Here is a 23,763-nt window from a genome sequence, read left to right as displayed (position 1 = left end):
ATATCTGAGCACATCATTAAATGTTTGTAATTAAATTTGGAAATGGTTAAAGTATAATTTTAAATATTATGCTTGAAAATTTAGTGCATCAGCTGTATCAAATAAAATTTAGCAAACTACACAAATGAGCTATGTTTTCTTAAATGTAACTGGTCTGGAAACTTGCATGCGGTAAAGATATTTTGTAACTATAACTGGCATCTGGGAAGCTTCCAGGAAGAGGATCATTCAGTATCGTTATCATGTTTTCATCTAAGGCCTCCAACTGAAGGAAAGTCTGCTTAGGTGTCTGGAGAATTCAGTGACGACAGGGTTAATTAATTACCCAGAAGCGTCTAATTAACTGATAAAATTCCATCTTGAGGTTACAGGCAACTGCAACAGCATTCTGAGATTACTATGCTAATGATTTTTACGTACATTTTTGTCTTAAATTTACAACTGAATACTACTGATTTGTTCTTTTCAAAGAATTCTGCAAAAATAAAGGTTAATTTCAGCACACCAAGAACAAAATATGAGCATATTCTTCTATTTTTAATACATCTCCCCCTGGTGGCACGATTGAATGTAGCAGGTCTATGGCCACATGCTTCACACAAAGTTGAGCTTCTGTAGAGTGCATGTTGGTTTCTGGCAAAATTGTGACTCGTCTCCACTCCTGTTCATAATTTTCACGGACAGAAAACCAAGCTACAGTCATAACAGTGATAACAGGTTGTTGTTTTTTTGTTTAATGAAGAACGCACAAACGGGCGATGATTAATGAAAAACGACATTTCCCACAAAACCCCGCGCCATCGCGGCTGCTGCATACGTAGAATTTCTGAGACGGTGGTAAAGACAAATCCATGGGTTGTAAACGCCGAAACTCTTGATAATTACGGAAAATGTCAATATATCACGATGAGGTAGAAATAGAAGATTTTGAATATGACGAGGAAACAGAGACATACTATTTCCCCTGTCCGTGTGGAGACAGATTTGCTATAACCAAAGTAAGTCGCTTTTGTTGGTAACTTCACGTTTTGCCGATTATCCCCTGGAAACGTGTTTCGTTGGTTAACTAGCACGTATTTGTCTTTAGATATGTCATAATTCGTGATTATGGTTTTGACATAATGTACTTCTAGTTCATTAAACGAGAGTTTTATATATTTATTGAATTGAGCCGGTTTAGGGGATTTAGAATGGAAAACGAGCATGTATATGGTGATATGGCTGTTTTTGTAATCTTTCTTTTGACATTGTTTTTAGGAGGACTTGGAGAATGGCGAGGAAGTAGCAACATGCCCGAGCTGCTCGCTGATAGTAAAAGTTATATACGACAAAGTGAGTGCGATCCACAGCTCTGCGGAGTCGGTGACAATCTGCCGGGGGCGAGTCTGCTTTGGGAACCGTGAAGGGTTTATGTTGGTTTTTATTGTAAAACGTGTAAATGTCACCAGACCTACCTAACGATTGAGAGTTGTTTTAATCGAAGATAATTGGTTTACAATTAAGATGTACAGTCCGTACATTTTATTCACCCTGGGCTGGTTTAATGCAGTGGTAAAGTAATTATGAAATGATTGTTTTGTGAACAGGAGGAATTCATGACTGGAGAAGTAATTCAAGCTCCAGCAGCAGAAAGCAAAGCGGAGCTGGTGAAGACCTGAGCAGCTCGACTCTACTTCACTGAGGACTGGCACAGATTTTATGGACTGGTTCCATCACTACCAGAGCAGAACAGGAAATGGCAAAAGTTGGCCATGGACTCCTTTACACTGTGAAATGAACACGGTTTGAAAGAAATACGCTGCTAAAAAAAATTAAAGGAACACTTTTTAATCAAGTCAATGGAACATCTGGGATATTGATCTGGTCAGTTAAGTAGCAAAGGGGGTGGTTAATCAGTTTCAGCTGCTTTGGTGTTAATGAAATTAACAACATGTACACTAGAGGGGCCATAAGGAGAAGACCCCCAAAACAGGAATGGTTTAACAGGTGGAGGCCACTGACATTTTTCCCTCATCTTTTCTGACGGTTTTTTCACTTATTTTGCATTTGGCTATAGTCAGAGTCACTACTGGTAGCATGAGGCGATACCTGGACCCTACAGAGGTCGCACAGGTAGTCCAACTCCTCCAGGATGGCGCATCAATACGTGCCATTGCCAGAAGGTTTGCTGTGTCTCCCAGCACAGTCTCAAGGGCATGGAGGAGGTTCCAGGAGACAGGCAGTTACTCTAGGAGAGCTGGACAGGGCCGTAGAAGGTCCTTAACCCATCAGCAGGACCGGTATCTGCTCCTTTGTGCAAGGAGGAACAGGATGAGCACTGCCAGAGCTCTACAGAATGACCTCCAGCAGGCCACTGGTGTGAATGTCTCTGACCAAACAATCAGAAACAGACTTCATGAGGGTGGCCTGAGGGCCCGACGTCCTCTAGTGGACCCTGTGCTCACTGCCCGGCAACGTGGAGCTCGATTAGAATTTTCCATAGAATACCAGAATTGGCAGGTCCGCCACTGGCGCCCTGTGCTTTTCACAGATGAGAGCAGATTTACCCTGAGCACATGTGACAGACGTGAAAGGGTCTGGAGAAGCCATGGAGAACGTTATGCTGCCTGCAGCATTGTTCAGCATGACCGGTTTGGTGGTGGGTCAGTGATGGTCTGGGGAGGCATATCCATGGAGGGACGCACAGACCTCTACAGGCTAGACCACGGCACCTTGACTGCCATTAGGTATCGGGATGAAATCCTTGAACCCATTGTCAGACCCTATGCTGGTGCAGTGGGTCCTGGGTTCCTCCTGGTGCACGACAATGCCCGGCCTCATGTGGCAAGAGCATGTAGGCAGTTCCTGGAGGATGAAGGAATTGATACCATTGACTTGCCCCCACACTCGCCTGACCTAAATCCAATAGAACACCTCTGGGACATTATGTTTCGGTCCATCCAACTCCGCCAGGTTGTACCTCAGACTGTCCAGGAGCTCAGTGATGCCCTGGTCCAGATCTGGGAGGAGATCCCCCAGGACACTATCTGTCGTCTCATTAGGACCATGCCCCGACGTTGTCAGGCATGCATACACGCACATGGGGGCCATACAGACTACTGAGTACGGTTTTGAGTTGCTGCAATGAAATTTTGACAAAACAGATTAACCAGCTGCATAATTTTTTTCACTGTGATTTTCGGAGTGTCTTTAAATTCCGCCCTCTGTAGGCTGATCATTTTAATTTCCCTCGAATGATGTGGCATCCTTTCGTCCTTAACACATTACCCAGTCCGTATCAGTATTGATACACAGCATGAATTTTCTTCCCCATTGAGATCTGACGTGGCAACTGTGCATTAAGGCCAAGCATCTCCACTCTGGTCTCATCTGTCCAAAGTACATTGTTCCAGGAGTCCTGTGGTTTGTTCAGATGCAACTTTGAAAACCTAAACCACGCTGCCATGTTCATTTTAGAGAGATGAGGCTTTCTCCTTTACTGGGATGTCCACTCCTGAGAAGATTGGCAACGGTCTTGAATGTTTTCAGTTTGTGCACAATCTGTCTCACTGTAGAATGGTGGGCTTCATATTGTTTGGCCATGGCCTTATAACCCTTCCTAGGTTGATGAACAGCAACAATTGCTTCTCTAACATCATCGCTGATTTCTTTGCTCCTTGCATTGTGTTAACTCACCTGAATGGTCCAGACCAGCGAACAGCCCAAACTTCTGCTTCTATAGAGGTGGTCACATCTCTGCCAGTCTCCATGCAAATATTTAGTTACATGCACCGCAGATGTAGAGCAAATGTGACAGCTACGTGTTAATTGCATTTCCCAGTTTTATGTGCAAATGTCTTGTTTGTTCACTGGCCCAGAGTCCGAAACGCATGAAGAGAAGCTCTGCGCTGAACCGTTTTTGTCCTCTGCACATGATTTCAAAGGTGCTTAGTTTTGAAAGGGAAACAAATCCCTTAATGAACATTCTGGTATTACAGCCAATAGTAATAAGCAAGAAAACCACACTGTTTTCCACCTTAATTTATAACCTGCCCCTGTGGTGAATCCATCTTCCAATCACTGATCCTAATATAGGATGGGATGCCAGACCATCAACAGATGCACAGGTTCAGTCATACACTGGAGGTAATGTTGAGATGCCAGGTAGTTACAGCTCACACACAAATACATGAAAATGCTGGATATGCAGGGCTAGGTTTTGGGATTTGAACCCCTGTCACTGGCAACGTGAGGCTACTGATTGGCCGCTGCCCAATTATGTCATCATAGCTGTTTTTTTTTCTTCAAATTACTGTTGAATGAATGTATTGGCTTTTTCCCGCCACGCAAATCTAACCATGTATAAATAAGGGCCAAATGATGTAATATGTTTCAATGTCAGACAACAAAAGGGCTGAATATAAGTTGCAAGTCAGTCTAACACCGGCGTTCGTTGAAAACATGGCTCTACCCGGTTGTGTCATTAAACAATGTAAATCCGACGTGAAATTGACATTGATGGCTTGCTATATTCAGCCTGATTTGATCTCGACCAGATCAATCACAATGAAACAGGACCTACGTAAGTTTGATTAGAAACGATTTACAATAGTTCTTCATCGCGTTTATGCATGCAGGGGTGTTTGTATTTAGAAATAGGTTTTCTGTAAATTAATTGTGAAAATGAAACTGCGGTCGTTCATTTTATAGCGTTTGGCCTTTTCAGAATCAATAACAGCGCTAAATAACTCTACCAAAGATTTCGGGAATCTAGTTATTGTCTGTTGTATAATTGAAGATTATTATTTATTTGCGCCTTCGTCATTGATACATATTGTTGTTTGAAAATGAAAAAATACGATTAACCATTCACCTATGTATTTGTGGTAAATCAAAATATCATTCAATTGTAACGGAGCCTCACAGATACCCGAAACAGGTGGGTTTCTAGAGTAGGGCGCCAGGGGGCGCAAAAGTGGCAAATATGATACGTGCGTGATGAACTCTTCTGTTCCGTGTATCTGCACGCTGCAAACCAGCTTCTGTCGCCTTTCTTATAATTTCCAGGTATTTGTGGGAAACATGGGTAAGTCATTAAACTTATAAAACATTACATATATATATATATATATATATATATGTATAATTTTTTTTTACCAAAAAAACTAGTTTTATGACAAGCGGTTTTTACTATTTTACTAATAAAGAGAAACGCAGGAAAATCAATCTAGACGACTCATAGGATCTTCCGCAGGCAAAACATCATCCATGTTCTGGACTTGTTCTGGTAAATGAGCTGGCAAGCTTTTTAATCTAACGAAGGAAACAACCTCAATGAGCTTCAAAAGTCCTTTAATCAGAGTGACACAGCACTGTCTTGGCTCAACAACAGTGTTTAGGTGTTGTTCTGGCAACTAAAATATAAGAATACATACAGTACAAAGACATACACATAGCTACGTTAGTTAATTTTATCCAGAACTTTTCATACTTTCTTTAAACATTAAATATGTCTGCAGTGAGCACATATAGTGCATTACTGGACTGTACGCAGTCACTGGACAGACCCCACACACTTAGACAGTCACTACCATGAATCTGAAATGTCACAGAATTTACATGATTATCCTGACTGCAAGAAACAAAATGGTCACTTGAACAGACATGAACAGTTGATTAATTATCATTAAGTATGCCTCCTTTAGGCCAGGCATAATGTAAAAAAATGTGCACTGATTAAATCCACTAATGGTCTCGAAAATCAATTACTTTTTGGTACGGACTGGCTTTCGCATGTCATATAATATAGCATCCATTTTACAGAGAGTATAAAATATAGGAAATTTAGAAACCATATTGGTTACTTATAATTTATAAGAGTTATTTATAATTGCATATTTTATGAATATTCTGATCTGTCTATGTATTACGACCATTGAATTTTCTACTGGTTTTAGTCACCGGTCTATTAGTAGAAGCAGTGACATACAGAGTACTGTGTGCTGGTATGACAGCTCAGTCTGTAATGCTGCACAATTACACCTACAGGCTTGTGGGTCTAATTCCTGCTGCATGTGCAGTTTGTATGTTTTCCATATGTTGTTACATGTTTGTTAAAAACAAAACAAAAACATGCAATTGCATAAAATGCTGTCTCAGAGTCAGTCTTAGTGTGTGTGTGTGTGTGTGTGTGTGTGTGTGTGTGTGTGTGTGTGTGTGTGTGTGTGTGTGTGTGTGTGTGTGTGTGTGTGTGCACGCCTGCCCCACAGTAGTTTGGCATCCCATCCAGCTCGTTGCCCTGTGCTCCTTGGCGTGGCTTCCAGGTTCCCCAAACCCTTCACTGGGCGAGTTGTGGATAGTTGAATAAAAAACTGCTCTGATTTGTCAACGACTTGGTTTATAAAACAGTTTAGAAAAAGCTGAAGAAAGCACTCTTCCAGAAAAGCTGTATTTGTTTTAACGCTGCTGATGGGAAATGAAGCAGACACCCTCTCTCACAGCATGTTTACTTACACCATTATCCTTCTCCAGAACCCCAAGTGGAAATCTTTTACTCAAAGAAATTCTCAGTCTTCTTAGAATTATCATTCAATTGGACTGAGAGACACGACATCCGGTTTAAATGGCCCTTGTTTTCCCCAGAGGCACTGAACTCACCCTTTAAAAGTAAACCAGGGTTAGATAAGCTCAGATTTTACAGCCTTAAGATTAAATATCTTGACCGGCAGAGGTTTCAGTTTTATGCATTTCATTGCCTGGTATTAATGATCCGTCGCTGTGTGATTTAGAATTTGGGGACATGAACGGTTACTCCAAGCCTTCAGAAACGGAACTGCTATTTGATCCCCATCAGTTTCTGGTAGTTAGGGCCTAATGGTCAGGGAAGCATGATCGTGATTGAAAGGTTGCTGGTTTGAATCCCCGACCAGCAAGGTACCCCTGAGGTACCCTGAGAAAAGTACTGCCCCCAAGCACTGCTCCCCGGGCGCTGAATTAGCTGCTCATTGGTCACATTGTCACAATTTAGGTTAAAAACAGAGGACACGTGTCATTGTTCTACACTATGTGTCAACAATCGCAATTCTTCACTTACATATATTACTTAATTTTTATATACATTTATTTAAATTAAGCATTGTCTTAATGAGGAGAGGTTAGCTGAGCTGAATCTGTTCACCCTCACGCAAAGGAGATTAAAGGGGGGACATGATCCAGGTATATAAGATTCTAACAGTTCTCAATGCTGTTCAGCCAAATGGCTGCTTTAATGTTAGTTTAAATACTAGAACTCGTGGTCATAGGTGTAAATTAGCGGGAGAACATTTTAAACTGAATTTGAGGAAGCACTTCTTTACACAGCGTGTAATTAGAGTATGGAATAGTCTTCCTGCTAGTGTAGTGCAAGCTAAAACCCTGGGTTCCTTTAAATCAGAGCTAGATAAGATTTTAACAACTCTGAGCTATTAGTTAAGTTCTCCCCAAACGAGCTTGATGGGCCGAATGGCCTCCTCTCATTTGTAAATTTCTTATGTTCTTGGCCATTGTAGGAAACCACAGTAGTCATGTGAGGTTTCAAGCTTGGAGCCAAGTTTTCAAGGTGTCGAAATTGTTGTCGTGTAATAACAGCATAAGGCTGGAGACGGCGTGTGCCGTCCCATAGACAGGAAGTGAAAGGAAATGAAGAACAGGTGTTTAGAAAGGAAAAGAGAGAGAGGAGGACACAGATTAAACACTTGTCTCCAACACCCATTCATTCTTTAACCTTTTCCAGCAAGAGACACGAAAGTTCTCTGGTTTAAATTGAATTAAGTGAGCTGAAATGCCGTGGCACAAGGAGGGCTGCAAGCAAGCGGTTTGGCAATGGCGGAGCCAACCGTTAGCCAGTATTGGCGTCCTTCGGTTGATGTCGAGGGCCCCATGTGTTTATCGAAGCATGTTTAATCTACTGGCAATGAGGTCGATACGTTTAGCTGCATTCCTGTCAGAAAGGCTGCAACAGCAGGAAGCCATCGACGGGATCCTCAGTGCTGAGTGGATCCCCATGGAGTAGGCCAAAGTGGGGGCTCAGAGATGGGAGGGAGGATATACCAATATACCCGATTGTGGGGGTGAGGGAGTGGGAAAGGGTTAGTGTTTAACGTTTTGGAATTTCTGTTATAATGCAGCCTTTCTGACCAATTCCGTAAGCCAGCTTGTCACTGTAATCGAAAATGTTTAATTTTTCCAGTAATGCCTATTGGAGATACTGCTCTGCTGTTCTTTCCTGAACATCTCTCAGAAAATCTGGACACTTGGAAATGTCAGTGGTACACCTCCTTTGCTTCCAGTCACTTCGTATACAGTGTACATTTTCAATTTTCACTCATTTAAAATTTCCTTTATTTAGCCAATGCTAATCCTAGGTTCTTGTGCATATCTTACGACCAAATGTTCATTTGTAAATAATACAGCTCACACAATTGCTAGTGACATTTTATGGAAAAGGTAGGCATAAACAATAGTTTAACGCAATTTTAAACACTTCACGGTTATTCTCTTTAATTCAAAATAGAGACAACGGCTCTACATATTTACATAGTTTTAATGAGGAAGGGTTTATAATAAGCACACGGGGGTAATTACACTATAATTGGTAGCTTATGTCTTATGAAACAGGCTTAAAAGGTATAAACACATCAGGACACTCTGATATTCTCTGATTAACATGAATACCGGAGTAACAAAACCTATAATTTTCCTTTCCCCCCCTTTTGAGTAAGTCCTTTCTGTTTTCAACAGATATTTCTGCATGCCCATGCGAGTCCTTTGATCTCTACTTCTTTAAAGCACAAAGCGCAATGAAATAAGAGAATTGAGTCTTTCTGGCTTTTATCCTACAAGCCGCGCAGTGAACGCACGTAAATACTGTTACCATAACTAATATATAATCAGACATGTATTGTAACAGATCCGGGCAGTAATCTGATCCCTTCAGTTTCGAACTTCTTGCGGCGTCCACGTCGCATTCAAGGCTCTGCTCCCGGTTTGTACTATATATTTTTTTCTCGGCCACTTAATTCGTAGCTGCTTTTTTTCGTATTTTACAGACTTGTCAAATGTAGGGAAAGTACTTGGCGGCTCGCAGATTAACACGCAGCCATAGGGAAATGAGACTTATTATTGTGCAGGAGAGACGGGCTCTCCTCTCCGAGTCCTGCTTCGGGAGGGTGACGTCACCAAGCAAATTAGTGGGCTGTGCTGAAGGTAGAGAGAGAGAGCGAGAGAGAGACGGGGAGGGAGGGAGAGAGAGAGAGTGGAGTTGCTGGGCCTGGTAAGGGAAAAAAAACGTCCTGAAAAGATAGTCCAAGCGGATTTCGTCTGTTTGCTTACGGCACATCCGAGCTTGCAGAAAGGTGTATTTCTTACCGGCGTACCAGCTTTAATTCCCACGCCCGATTCGATTCGGACTTTACACTAAAGGTAAGACGGCAAAAAGGCATTGGGAACTAAGCGCAAAGTTGGTGCGGCCGCTTTGACGTGAGATGCGGGCGATGCCCGGGCGCGTTTCGTGCTCCAGGATCGGCGAGGGGCTTGGGGTGGGGGTTCGGGATCTTTTGGAGGCAGGGGGGGTTGCACGGTGCTGTTTGAAGACCGCGACACCCGCGTCTGGTGGGGGACGCCGGGGCCTGCGTTGGCAGAAAAGTGCAAGCCCGATCTGGGGGTGCCCATGCCGCTGGAGCCGCCCGATCGTTCTCCGGGCTCCGCCGCTTTTGTGCAGGCGTGTGAATTGCTTGCGTTTCCCCCGCATATACAATAGATGGGCGCTTTGGTGTCTCATGGGATCGATGGCGTTTCGTCTTGCCCAAACATCGTCTCCCCGTCAGTGTATCCAGTTTATATCCTTGCGGGATAAGTAACCGGTAACAAAGCGATCGGCTGGTGAATCGGCGCTTAAGTCGGTGAGCCGCAGCGATGAAGGTTAAACAATGAAACGGCAGAATAACGCAGCCAGCGAGCGGCGGAGGTACCCAGCGCGGTGCCGTTTTTTAAGCACCGGGATCAGTCTTCTTGTTATTCCCATCTGCCGTCGAACACCTTATTTGACAGCCCTTTTAAAATATTATGAAGAACTTGCACAGTAGCTGTCAATTTTTGGTTGCCCTTTTGAAAACGTGTTTTATCACTGCAGCCTGGGTGATATTGCAAATTTACACTCGGATGAAAGGGAATTCAAACAAGTAGTTATTGACACCCCGTGTAGTTCGAGGGAGTTCGGGGACTCGGCGTGAATATGCCGGCTTGGGCTGGTCCGTTTGCATTTTCCATTTACCAGTGTGTCTGATCTTTGTTAATTATTAATAGGTATATCAAACGGAGTGCTCTTTAACTGTATAGTTTACGTCGAGTAAATTAATGCTATATATTTTATTTGGCAAACTTTAAATGATATACATGACGTGTTTTTCATAATTCTGGGTTAATTTAAAGTGTGTGTGTAATATATAATGTGTGTGTATACACCTGTAGGGACGTGTCTTCTTCATACAGTATTCAACACAGAGGTTTAATCCGTACAGATTTGTGGTTTTCCTAGGAATATGCTGGTCCTTGAAAAACAGTGTTATTTTCAGTTGGTAACTTCTCCATGTGCGGTGTTTCCCCTTTCACTCCAGAGATTTAATGTTTTTTATATATTCATTGTGCAATCGCGGTACTCTAGCTGCTTAAAAGGGACTTCAGCCTGAGCAGATGGCGGATTTCACATTTAACGACCGTTTTGCCTTCTTGATTCGATTTCCTAAACTGTAACTTTCTTGGCGGCTCCTGTAATGGTTTCATTTAACTTTTCTTTCAAAGAGCTTGATATTATCATTCCCAGTTATGAAGCAAAAGCTGGGCATGAAGTTATTGCATAAATTAATATGTAAAGTTGCTCCAGGTGTCGCGAGAGGGGGGTGTCGTTTTAGCCCCTACTGGAAATGTCTGAATATTTATAGGGACTTTTGGGGTGGGCGATGGAGATTGCTGCCCAGAACAGCTCCCGGGTTTGCAGCGGAGTCAATTACACTGCATTTATTAGCACACCTGCTGAAAACTGTGGAATTGAATTTATTTTATTTTGTAGTGTTTAAGCCGAAGTTGACAGTGCGGTAAGCTAGATATGAGTACAAAAGTCAGAGGGCGCTTATCTTACCGGCCACACCACACCTTTTACATCATTGTAATTGTGGGTTGTGAAACAGGGTTGACTCATGGGAGCTCATGGGAATTTTACTTGTACAAAAATGTTCTGAGGGCAGAAGGAACAATGATTGGTTCTGAGAGATAACCAATCAGGTTGTGGAGGAGGTGGGCCCAACAACTAGAGGAAATTTATTTATTAAACTCGCTGATCTGATTTCAACGTGGATTTGGCATTTTTCAGTAACAAATAACAAAAGATAGATAAAATCCAATAAATCATACCTTAATTAAGCATCATAGGCGTATGAAATGAGATTCAAAAACAGAAAATTACTTGTATATATCCGCTGCATGACTGCCCCCTTTTACTGGATTTCAGAGTTCTTCTTCTGGTGACATTTTCCAGATGATTATGGCTGATTTATGGAAAGCATGTTAGTGGAACCTGGAATACAGTTAATTTACAATTAAAAATTAATTTGGAGCCACATAATTCTGATTTACAAGCCCAAAAATGAGCATTTATTGTTGTTATGTTGGGTATTTGGTTAGTTGTACACAGGTTGAAGATGCAGTACCCAAACAAATACTTAAACTGAAACTGCAGTGACGTGACTGGGTCTTCTGCCACCTCCCCACCCTGTATGAGTCTAATACCCTCAAAAGTCAGGTTGCTTGTACATTTGTTCCTGGAGTGTAATCTCCAGTAGCACATTGGCTGCGGATAAGAAGAAACGGAACAAAAAAACGATGGGGGGGGGGGGGGGGGGGTCTGCACCCGAATGCCAATGACAGTCAATGATAGTAGCTGTAGTCAGTAAAGGGAGAAAATTAAAATTATTGGTTTACTTTATAGTTGGGCTGAGAAATGTATGATTCACATTATTGATAATATGGCTTTGAAATTCTGAAAAAAAAACTTGTGAATAAACACCATCTGGAAAACGCTAAAATAATCCCTTTTTAGTGTTTACCTTCATAGACTAATGCTTCTGACAGTTTTACGCGACACCGATTTTCCTTCAGGTAGTACCAGCAAGACTGATCAAAATGGTTCCTTGGTGATTTCCAGCTATCCCGGTCCAGGAAATCACTCACAATTTTACTTTTACTATATTTGTTGCTCATTAAGGCTGTGCATTCACCCACCTCTGGTAATCAGGCTTCCCGTGGGTGCTTGCTCTTCAAGAGGGCTGTAAGCAGGGTCCCAAAAATAGCATCTAGATGGTATCTTTGACACGGACGGTAATTTCAGTCACTCTGGGTGGCGGGAGGCACCTCCAAGCAGACAAACCAGTCCAGGGAAGGGCTGGGAGGCTCGGCTTTGGGACGAGTGTGACGGCCAGCATCTTCCTTCAAAATGGGTGGTCGGGAGAGACGTGAAAGTTTATGTTCCGCAGTCGGCACTCTCTCTCCTTACTGTAATTCGAACCGAAATCTAAACATTTTATCATTCTGAAAAATTTATAATTGTAACATTTATGATTGAGTGGTCGTCGTCTTTGTGAAGTGCCTCTATTTTAGCTGGGTGTTTGGAGCCAAGCATGGACATTTGGTGTTTTAAATGTAAGTTATTGCATGTCCTTTGTCTTTTATTCATTAATATTAATATTTGTTTTTGTGTTTTGATCATGTTTTGGTGAAAATGCATTGAAATAGCAGTAAGTACACAAATCACGCAGCGAAATTTTTAGTGTCTCAATTCTCATACGCCTGGACATGAATGGGTGTGTTTACATAAGGGATTAGCGATGGATTTGTCACGACAACCACTGGGTTTCCATGACATTACATAACAGTAGTGTTGATGGTTTCCGGGAGACACACTCTTTGTTGTATTACCTCATCTCCATTTTGTGACTTAACACCTAGGTTGGTGTGATTGTCTCATACATCATGGCACTGTACTAGTTTATTTTAGTTTTTCTCTCTTAAATCCTTGAATAGCTTGTGTCATAAAATGACTTAAAATGTTTTGCTCATACATATAAACTTCTCAGGTGTTCTTGGCACACCTTGGGCGTCTGAGTCTGCAGACTGGCTCGTCCTGTCCGCTGCTCTCTCGTTTCTTCTGTCCGCCACTGTACAGGCTCCCTTCTGCTCCGGATGTCGGCACTCCGACCATTAATGCGCACGCCGCTTCCCGGCAGCACGGATCCCGAGACGCTCGTTCTCCTAGATCTATGCCAGCAGCTCTTCTGATTCCTCCATATCGTTCCTGGGTGTCTTGACAGATCCCTTTTAAGTTGAGGCAAAATGCCACAGCTCTACTAACCGCGGGACATTTCCTTGGCCAGGGTCTGGAGCTGTCTGTGCAGCAGGAAGATCGGGTGGGAAACAGGCCTGTGGTTTTCCATTACCGATTATAAGATGGTTGAAATCTGCGAGATCCTTATTGGAACAGAGGACCCTTTGATTCGAGCTATTGGCAACCAATAGGGAATACAGCATCAGCCATACCAACCTCACGGTGAAGGTTCAAATGAATTGGAAAGAACAATGGTCTCCTCTGGGGGCCTGTGCTGGAATGTGCCTTGTTTGTGTTTATTAAATGCAAATTCTATAATGTCACCATTGACTTGTGTGTCTCCTGCTGTTTTGTTTGATGACCCACCCCCACCCCCATTCCCCTTCTCTTTATGGTGTCCGTACACATCGTTCATATATTCTTAGAAAACCACCCCTGAAAGAATTTCTAGTCAATTTTATTTATCTCAGGTGCCTCCTTTTTGACTTTCCTGTATTTTTGCATGTTGTTTTGTACATCTACCTTCCTATTGAATGTAGGACTGCTTGACTTCCTGAGAGGTTTGTGCTGGCTGTAGACAGTATCATCTTATGTCTAATGGCAGCGTTCGCTAGGATTTATGACATAAATCACGACAGGTGAACACACTAGGGGGAAATGTGAATAGTAAATTCTTAGACTCTCAGCGGAAGTTGAAGGAATTTATTGTTCTGGCACTGTGGGGTGCTGTGTTATTCGTGTTGTTGTGTGGGATTCGTGGCTGAGCGGAATGGTAAATGAGAGAGACAAACTTAATTTTCTTTTGAATTGAAGTTGATGGTAGAATGCCTTGAGTGCATCAAGAGTGGCTTCGGTCGTGGATGACCTGCGGTAACATTCAGTTTCACATGGAATGCATGAGCACTCATTCTTGAGGGCAGTTTCATTTCAGAACAAATGCTTATTTCATCGGGCAGGTTTCCCTACATTTCCAAATCGAACTGTAACACTTGCCTAATATTTAAAAAATTGCCCAAGTCAAGGAGCAACTTTTAAGTCGTAGAGGGGAAAAAATATTGCATATAAGTCATTGTGAAAAGGATCGCACTTCCTTTTGTTGGTATCGTCCTTTGTGTCTGGCAGATATTTATAGATAATGATGTTGGAATGATAACTGAGAATTGTATGTAACTGCATGATTCTTTCTGTGATACACCCAGAGGGGAGAAAAACAGCCACCGGCCTCATTTAATTACTTACAGCATCTATAGCGGCTAACGTATGAATGCATTAGATGTACTCTGTTTCCTGTCGAGTGCGGTACCTCACTCCTTTTAAAAAGCATTTGATCTGCAGCCCTACTGCTGGCATTGCGCTCTTTTGTAACAGTTTCTTGGAGGGTAGCCAATCAGGAAGGAGCACATCCCTGTGATCCGGGGAACATCGAGTGCCTGATCCCTCTGGACGTTCTAACCTCTGCTCGTAGCTTCAGGTAGTCAGATGTGATGGGTGATGCCTTGAATATTAATGGATTTTTGTGGATCCCTTGCAGTTTGAGGTCCAGGTTAATAATCATCGTTAAATTGAACTTTAATTATTCTTGCCGCATGTGGCTGTGCTAGTCAGGACTCGGTATCCACATTTTGGAAGGTTGCCGGTTCAAATCCCATAGTCAGCAGAGTGCTTTCACCATTGGGACCTTGTACAAGGCCTTTAACCGAACTTGCTCTAGGGATTAGTTGACCCTGCATTCTCTGTTGTGCATTGCTTTGGATGCAAGCATTGGCTAAATAAATGTAAATAATACACTGTGGTCTGCAGTTGACGGAGCAGGAGGTTCCTTTGTGTCCACTTTGCTGTTGGAGTCTCATTCTAGGCCTTGGAGGTTAAGCACAACTGAAGATAAAATCTTTTATTCTGCATGATTTACTGTGTCATTAAGATTGTGCACAGTGTAAATGGGGGTGGGGGTAGTATCACATTTTTAACCTGATGACAATGCAGTATGCTATGGTCTCCCTTCTCGCCTCTTCCAAGGGATGGTAAAACCATGGGTTTAATTAACACTCGCCTTAACAATAATTCGTTATGCTGTAAACCTCGTGCTTTCTTAAGCATTTCTAATTTTAAAAGGCCAAGAGAGAGGGGCCGGGAAATGCCAGGTTGTGTTCGGTTTCCTGGTTCACCGAGATGAAATTACGGCTCCTGTAAGAGTGTAAATGGAAGCTTTCGTTGGGCCTCGCCGTCTTTGGGCGTGTGACTGGAAGCCGTGAGCCCCCCGGGGGTAGTGCTGTGGTTAAGTCACGGTCAAGATGTTGGCGTGTATGCAGTCATGTGGGGGGAGAGGGGGAGAGACCTGGAGCCATGTGACTAATGGTCTTGGGCTCAGAGCGATACCCTTTAGCATGGACTGCGGAATGCGTCTGAATGGGGGAGGTGGGGGGGGGGGGGGGTGGAATAAAGTCCACTTGTTTGTTTGCTTTTGGAAAAACTCAGATATAACCCTTTGTTTAGAAAAATGGCAATTTAATTTGCGCTTTTATCAATATTTGTATTTTTTTTTTTCATGATTGTCTAGGGAAAAAATCCTGGGTCGCTTATTCTGTCAAACATTTTAATTACAATGAACATAAATGAAAAGAATTCCATTAACCCGCTTTCACAGTTTAAGTACTTGTACATCTAATGCAGGTCAGGTGGATTATGGGACATTTCACTGAGTCAAGGCGTTTGGATATAAATGGATAGAAAATGAATATAAATCTAAAGCCAGTGATGAAAGGTATGATTCCCTCCCCCTCAACCACGAGTGAATGTGGTCTTTCTGAAAGTCTTGAGCTGTGTGAGAGTGTTGAGCCCTGAGGTCACCCCCAGGGGAGATGGGCCAGTGGTATCTGTCCTTAAAGGCCGAACTCTTACCAGACTGCGCGATCTAGGGACCGTGATTGTTATGGCTTTCCGGGCTGCCGCTTATGCTCGCTGTATATTCAGAGCCAATCAGGGGAGGTGATGCCGGCCTACCTTATCCCACAGTGAAGACAGCAGCCAGAACTGAAGCCTGATGTTGTTTCAGATGCATATGCTCGAATCGGTTGGTGAAAGCAGGGGATGCAAAACAGAAGTCACCGTTCAAGAAAGAGTGGTCGTTATCAGTACGGACGCCTCCCTTATCGTATTACCGCAGAAGGCTTTCATCTTGGTCTCTCTCCTGTGGGGCTTTTCATTCAGCGAACTCGCTGGGTGTGCAGTGTTGTGGTCTTGGGGTGTTGATGATTATATCAGCTTTTCTTTAACAGAACAGGCCTCGGAGGTGAGAAGTCTTGACCAGAATGGGATGATTACCCTGCCGGAGGGGAACGCGCTTACTCTGCAGAGACCGGTACGCATGAGAGCCGTCATTGAGTTGAGGGACGGAGTGCAGGTCTGTAGGGTAATCGCAGGGTGATTGCAGTCTGCTTAAAGCCTGAGGCTGTGAAGGCCCCGCGAGGTGAGCGATTTCTGTAATTTGGCCGACATTAAGAATGGTATGTCCCCCACCCCACTGCAACCGGTGAGTGGAAGTTTATTCAGTGCTGATCATGTTTGCTCGGGGCGGGGGTTTGGCTCGGTTTGTGCAGCTGGGGTTGGGTTTTGTGAACTCAGCCCTGTTACTGTGGCATGGTGGCCACACAGTATTACCTTGACTATTAACACAGATACGGCCATAAACGCTTTTCCTGATTACTGCTGCGCTTCTATTAGTGACAGTCTTTTTAATAGTACCCCTCCCCTGACTATAGACCTCCCAGTACAGGTTATGGTCTTCATAGTAGTATTAATACTGCTATTGCTATCGCTAATGCTACTGCTACAACTCCTGCTGCTGTTCTGTTTGCAGATATGGCTGTAGCCACATTCTTTATAAATGTATTTTAGGTGAAAGGAGGTTCTCTTCACGGCAGGTTTGATTTGCCTGATCTTTGAATCTGCTTTATGTGTGGAAAGGATCCTGTCACCATCTGTCTTTCTGGTTATACCTGGATATGTGCTCCTTGGCAAGATGGCCGCCGGGGAGGGCTTTTAAACTTTCATGAGTTTTTGTCTCATCTGTCCCGTTCTGCTTTCCCTGGCAGTCCCAGCCTCCCTCGGTTGCTTGGTTATGGGGGCTGCCCCAATTTACGGGGAGCCTTGGGCCCACAAATCAACTCTCGCCTACGCCCCGAGCTCGTGTAGAGACGTCAAGCTTTTAGCTACGACAGCCATTTACACGCTGGCGTTTCATGTGTTCGAGGCAGACAGACGTGTGTCTTTATGTGGTCTTTCTGAGGTATCAGGGACATGCTGACTCGACTGCTTCTCAGGAGGTAGCCTGTCAGTTAACAAAAGCAGATTCTTAAAGACCGTTTGGCTAGAGTTGCCCCAACTACGCCCCCCCCCCCCCCGTGCCTTTTTGCTTTCTTGCGGGATGTTTTATTGGTCCTGTCTATCTGGTGCTTGAAGCCATAGTGAAAGGCTCTTCCAATCCAACTCGAGGAGATCTGATTATGACACCATTGTCCCCATCAATTTCGACAGAGAGAGAACTGCAGTTCCTAGTCCTGCATAAATAATCGTGACACATGCGGCAATTGTTGCCCTTATTAATTACCTCGCCTTGGCGAAACTCGCAGCAGGACACACCGACAAGGCATAAGGTTTTATACCTTCTGCTATGCATACACTTGTGTGTCTATGTAATATATGCGCACACGCACACATACTACTGGTCAGGACTTGTTTTGCCTCTGGAACTACCTCAAGGATAGATTGGTTGTGTATTCAGACATGACTTTCTGCGCACCACTGTTGTACTGAGCTGTTGTTTTGGCACTTGGGCCTTCCTGTTAGCTTTAACAAGTCTCCTCTGACCTGTCCCATTAACAAGGTGTTTTTAGCTCCTGAAATGCCATTGACTGGGTGCTTTCTGTTCCTTACCCCATTCTCTGCAAACTCCATACACTTGTGGTGAATGGAAATTCCAGGAGGGAGGCCGTCTTTGAGATGCTGGGACCACGATGTCTGGCATCAACAATCACACCATCTTTAAGATCTCTCAGATCACGTTCTAACCATTAACAAACCTGGTGACCCTGCCCATTTGCTTCATGTATTCGGTTGCCGTTTATTTGCCAGTTTGCGTTAATGAGCAGATGGACCTTGTAAACTGGCCAATGAATGTATTCATGTAGGGTGGAACAATGGCTTAGGTTTGATCGCTAACCCTGGTTTTGTATGGAGTTTGCACATATTCCCTGTTATTGAGCAGATTTCCTCACACCGTCCAAAAGCAAGCTGGTCTAGCCGGTGCGTCTAAATTTCTGTGTGTGTGTGTGTGTGTGTGTGTGTGTGTGTGTGTGTGTGTGTGTGTGTGTGTGTGTGTGTGTGTGTGTGTGTGTGTGTGTGTGTGTGTGTGTGTGTGTGCGCGCTCTGCGATGGGCTGGCAGCCCATTCAGGGTGTTCCCCATGTGCTCACTGCTGTCTGGGATAGGCCCCAAGGTCATCTACTGGATAAACTACAGAAGGTAGTTTGGGTTCTTAATTTTGGTTATACAGTTGCGCTTGAAGGAATGACATAACAGCAGTAACAAAACTGAATTCTGTTGTGTACGACATGTCCCTTACATTAGTGATACTGTGGAATTTGAAATGAATGCAAATTAGCAGTCTGTGCCTCCTAAGGTTATTCAGACATAGGCGAGACTCTATTGAAGGGAATGTTGTGTTATGCAGAAATGTGGATTGACAGTGTGCTGTTGGCCTTGGTCACTCCTTGTTGTTGTCGCGAGTTCGTTTGCGACACCCCTGTGTAATCATGAAAATACTGTTTTTTGTGGGTATTTGGACCAGTGCATGGGAAAGGCTTTGGGTCATTATGTGTGCGGGGATGCTGGTCTCAACAGCCGGGCGGTGCAATATGATTGGCTGCCTTAAAAGATTAGATGTCAGGAATGTGTCCCGTTGTCGTCCTGTCGTTTTTTAAAGATGTGTTCAACTGCAAATATACTCTGAAGCACAGGCCTGCCCTGGCTGATACAAGTGGGCTGTGTTCCCTGTAATCCACCCCCCCTCCCCCACCCCCTGTCTTCTGCTATTTCTGTTGTTCTAAAAGTGAACGGTTTATTAATTATTTGTTTCTCAGGGTGGGAGACTCTGAGTGATTTCTAGAAAGGGACAAGCGTGAAGTCACCTGAGTCTTCTCCGATTTATCTTGGCTTCTCTGGGGAGTGTGTGTGTGTGTCGGGGGGGGGGGGGGGGGCGTATACCAGAAACCGGTATAACCTGCCTTCAAATTGTCTGAGGTTTTTGGTGTGAGGTCATTGCATTCACCGTCACACCATTTGATTTTCATAGCACACTGACTTCCCTGTCTTTGTGTTGTCTCTGTTTTTGCACGTCCAGTTGAAATTCTCAATTTTCGGGCTGTGTATATGATCGCTGTTAAATCTGCCAGGGCAGCTGATGGCCGTCATGATACTGAATCCCATCGCTTTTCCACGTGATTTCAGCGCTTCTGGGCGCCCTTTGCCATTCTTGGAGCCTCGGTGACAGTGTGCATGTGCCGCGGTGTCACTCCAGCCACTTTTTGCCCTCGGGGGGGCCCCCGCCTCCCTGGAGCCATTTCTTGCCATGCCGAAGTGCCCTGGGCTTCCTGAGGTCAACAATTAAACAGCTGAATCCATATGGCAACTTACAAATGATCTGGGTTACTACCGAGGAAGCCAGAATCGCACTTTTAAAATGGTTCATGGACCTCTCAAATGTCAACAGTATAAGAGGAAACATAAGTTTGCTCAGAAACGGCAGGAATGAGAAGCGTAGCAGAAGCCATCTCTCTCTAAACTGGGTCAATACCCCCGCCCCCCCCCCCCCCCCCCCCATCCTCCCACAAATGTGATGTGTTGGGAAATCGCTTGTCTGCCTCCGAGACCCTGAAACAAACTCCATCTTCTAACCACTTATCCCTGCCACAGTTTTAAAGGATAAAGGAATTTCAGAATTCCATAATTTTGGTCCTATTATGAGAATCACGCTGCAGCAAATCTCCTCTCCATCTTTCCTCTACATCCGCAAATACTTATCCAGGAATGACTGACAGGTTGAGGTGAGCCTGGAACTTACTTATGGCCTCTGATGGGTGGACACCCTGTACAATTCCAGATGCACACGGGCCATTTTAGAGACAATAGTGCAGCTAAACTGCATGTCTTTGGACTGAGAGGAAACCTGCGTAAACTTGCAGGGAATGCAGCCAAAGGCAGGTTTCAAACCTACAGCCTGGAGGTTGAAGTCTACTCTTGCTTGTTGGGCCTTCATTGCTTTGGTAACCTCTTTTTTTTTTTTTGCATTTATTTTCCATCATGTATCAAAAGTTGACCTCATAGTTGAGCTTAAGTTGAAGTGCGAGCCAATACCTCAAGAGTTTTATGACATGCTCTTCTGGGGAAAGTTGACCAGCACTACCTGAATGCTTGATAGGTGACCCCTTGGTGTATGTCTCTGTATCAAGACCTGCTCCACTGTAGTTGGCTGGGAAACATTGCTTTTAAAAGTGGGGCCCAATCAGGGTCTCTCCTCCTGAGGGTTTCTCCTTTTTGGGGTGTGGCCGCTGAGAGACCACTGGAGGAGGCGGCCATGAGCCCTTTCTTTCTGAGCGAACCTAACGCTCACAGTATCTCAGTCCGGCCTGTATTCCTGTAATTGTTTTTTTTGTGTGAAAAGTGTCTCGCAGGGGGAGTGTACGCACGACTGGACCCGTGCTCCCTGTTCGCCTCACATCCGCCAGGATCAGGGAGTTTCACGGGAGGTCCAGTGGGGGAGGCTTCCTGTTGGGTTGGTCCCCGAGAGAGGATGCTGTCTCAGTCCTTCGGAGGTTAACGGGGCCGCCTGCAGTGTGGGCTCTGAGGAGATGCATTCATCTCTCAGCTGGAAGATGGAAGAGAGGCTCAGTTCTCCTCCCCCCTTACCCTACTCAGCGAGACAGCTGGAAGATCTCATGGACACCCTACATGACAGCAGCTTCTCATAACTTTACCGATATAAAATGGGTGACCCAACAGCATCTTCAGATGTTTTTTGCGCTAATATCCTCAAGCCACAATGCTCATCGAGAATTATGCCACTTGCTTTCTCCTTCATCTCTGCTCTAAGTGTTTTTTATCTTTAGGATTTGTTTCTCAATTCGTTATTGGCCTAGATTTGAAATATGATTCTGATCCAGTCTCCCTGTTCCAGAAGCGACTCTAACCATTGAGGATGCAGTCAGAGAACATCATCAGTTTTCCTATCACCAGAATATCAGGTTCTTAATGCCAGATTAATTTGTTGAAGGCGATCACCGGTGCTTGTTCATTCCTGTCAGTGTAGGAATGTTAATATTCAGTTTGCTTTGCCACGCTGTGTACTATGGAGATGGTACAACTACCAGTAGGGTACGAATATTGATTTATGTAGTTGTATAAAGGCATGTCAGCTTAGCCCTCACCAGCACTGCCCCTCCCCCGCAATATTGAAGATGCTGAGGTATGGTACCATCTTTCATGGGAATCACCTGATTCCGGGCACGGTTCTGTCTCACGCCATAAATGTTATGGTTATCGGTCTTGCCGTGCGACACTTGGCGTTTCCCTCCTCTTCCATCTTCCTCCCTCTGCTCTGTCGGAATGCTATAGGAAGCATCATCCCACCCACGGAGGTTCAGAGCGATCCTCGCCCTTCCGTCAGCTCCATCTCCTCCATTGGAAACTGAGTGGTATTGCATTGTGGGGAAGGGGATTTTTTGGATTGCCCTGTCGGCGTTATTTATTTATCCTGCTGTGAGGAGGATCCTCGGAATCTGCTGCTCCCATCCCTGGCTTGGGCTGTAGTTGGCTGGTCGTGTCGTTACCTCTGTGATCCCATTCAGGGCCGAATGGGACCACAGAGGCCTGATCATTTTAGAATGATCCGGGTGTGGCTACCGTTCCCCTGATCGAGGAGGAGGAGGTTTGTTCTTCCATGCATATGTGTAGGTTTCTTTCCCAAGACCTAAAACTGGAGGAGTGGTGGAAGAGAGGGCTGAGGAATCCAGAGGCTGCTGTTGTGGTCAGCAGGCCTGCCATGCACAGTTCTCAGGCCCCGGACGAAACTACTTTAACCGGGGCCCCCGTGATTCACCACCTACCCCTCCTGCCCCCCTTAATTGTCCTCCTGGACATGTGAGCATGGTGGCAAGCCCAGCCGTGGCGAGGATTCATCCCTTTTACCTTGATCTGACATGGAGTTTATGAAGCCTACATGAAGGACGAAAGTAAATTGATGTCTTGCTTTGCCCCGGAAACTCCTCCCAGGCCGGGATGGTGATCCTGCGTCCGTCACGGGGGGGAGGCAGATGAATGGTGACAGTGTTGCCCCGACGCACAACCAGAAAGGGCGGAGGACAGGCCACGACGTACCGCCGTTCGGGAACAGAGTCTGGCAGCCCCAGCTCCGGACAATGCCCCCGTTTAGCAGCATGCAGTCCTCATTGCCGTGGGAGGGAACCCAACGCTTCTCCTACAACACAGGCCTGATACTGGTTGGAACAGGCAGCCCTGAGGGGGAGGGCCTCTAGTGCTGACCTCCGCAGATCCTACGTCATGGTTATGAGAAAGCGCAGTGACTCTTGACCCTGTACGAGTTTCTGCTCCAGCTGTTTTTGTAACCCTTAGATCCTTCGCCTCCCATTTTGCACCCGTGCCTTCGGTTCATGGGCCTTTTGTCCTCCCCCCCGCAATATGGCACTCCTGTTATCGGTTTCATTACAGTGGATATTTCTGCACTTTAAGAAAATCCGAAGCAGTAGCGAGTAATAATAGAGGACTGGGTGCCTCAGATCTGTGCTGGTCAGCTGGCCTCTGTAGGAATCTGTAAATTTCACTTCGTTCTCGATTTCTCACCCTAACACCCCTCCCACTTCCTGAAAACTTGCCGGACCACTCGGGATTTTAGGACATTCAGCCACATTTTGAAAGCCTATCAAAACGACGGGGTTTTTTTTTTTTTTTTTTTTGCAGCATGGTGGTAGACACAGTAGCTCAAAGGAGTGGCTTACGAAATGCTTAGGTAAACGCAGAAGCTAGATCACTGTGATTCCAACCCCCCAGTGTGGTTCGAATGGTCAAATCCCATCTGTGTTTCAGACAAAGAGCGTGCAGTGAGTTCCTGTGGTGGCTGTGGTGCGAGTGGATGGGTGATGCTTGTGAATTGTGACTGAGTCTGTAAGGTTGTTAATTCCACACACTGATTCATTCTGTTAGTTTCATTCGGAGGTTTTTGAAGTCTTTTTATTGAGCAATTAATATCCATCTGTCCGTATAACGTTATAAAACTTCAGTGGGTGGATGAATGGATAGATTTTG

General features: G+C 44.6%; 2 protein-coding genes across 4 annotated transcripts in view; both read left to right on the top strand.

Moving 5' to 3' along the window:
• Positions 1-802: 802 nt before the first annotated feature.
• Positions 803-1,815, top strand: dph3 (diphthamide biosynthesis 3). The gene is made up of 3 exons (XM_048979804.1): positions 803-998; positions 1,258-1,332; positions 1,587-1,815. The coding sequence occupies exons 1-3, from the start codon at positions 891-893 to the stop codon at positions 1,656-1,658; spliced, it is 255 nt and encodes an 84-aa protein (XP_048835761.1). The 5' UTR covers positions 803-890; the 3' UTR covers positions 1,659-1,815.
• A 7,137-nt stretch (positions 1,816-8,952) lies between these two features.
• Positions 8,953-23,763, top strand: part of LOC125710246 (cytoplasmic protein NCK2-like) — a 50,986-nt gene continuing 36,175 nt past the window's right edge. Inside the window, exons 1-2 of one of the 3 annotated variants that reach the window (XM_048979791.1) lie at positions 9,226-9,438; positions 16,666-16,748. The gene's annotated coding sequence lies outside the window, so the exon portion shown is untranslated. Of the gene's footprint in view, positions 9,002-9,225; positions 9,439-16,665; positions 16,749-23,763 lie in introns of those variants that run through there. The other 2 variants (XM_048979792.1, XM_048979790.1) reach the window with 2 other exon arrangements.

Source organism: Brienomyrus brachyistius, chromosome 16 (genome assembly GCF_023856365.1).
Source record: "Brienomyrus brachyistius isolate T26 chromosome 16, BBRACH_0.4, whole genome shotgun sequence".
NCBI classification, from domain to species: domain Eukaryota; kingdom Metazoa; phylum Chordata; class Actinopteri; order Osteoglossiformes; family Mormyridae; genus Brienomyrus; species Brienomyrus brachyistius.
Note: the sequence above shows the minus strand (reverse complement) of the source record. Positions and strands in the feature narration are given on the sequence as shown.

Coding starts and splice junctions, on each gene's coding strand:
- dph3 (XM_048979804.1), top strand. CDS start 891: ATGTCAATATATCACGATGAGGTAGAAATAGAAGATTTTGAATATGAC. Junction 999..1,257: donor ACAGATTTGCTATAACCAAA/GTAAGTCGCTTT, acceptor CATTGTTTTTAG/GAGGACTTGGAGAATGGCGA. Junction 1,333..1,586: donor TAAAAGTTATATACGACAAA/GTGAGTGCGATC, acceptor TTTTGTGAACAG/GAGGAATTCATGACTGGAGA.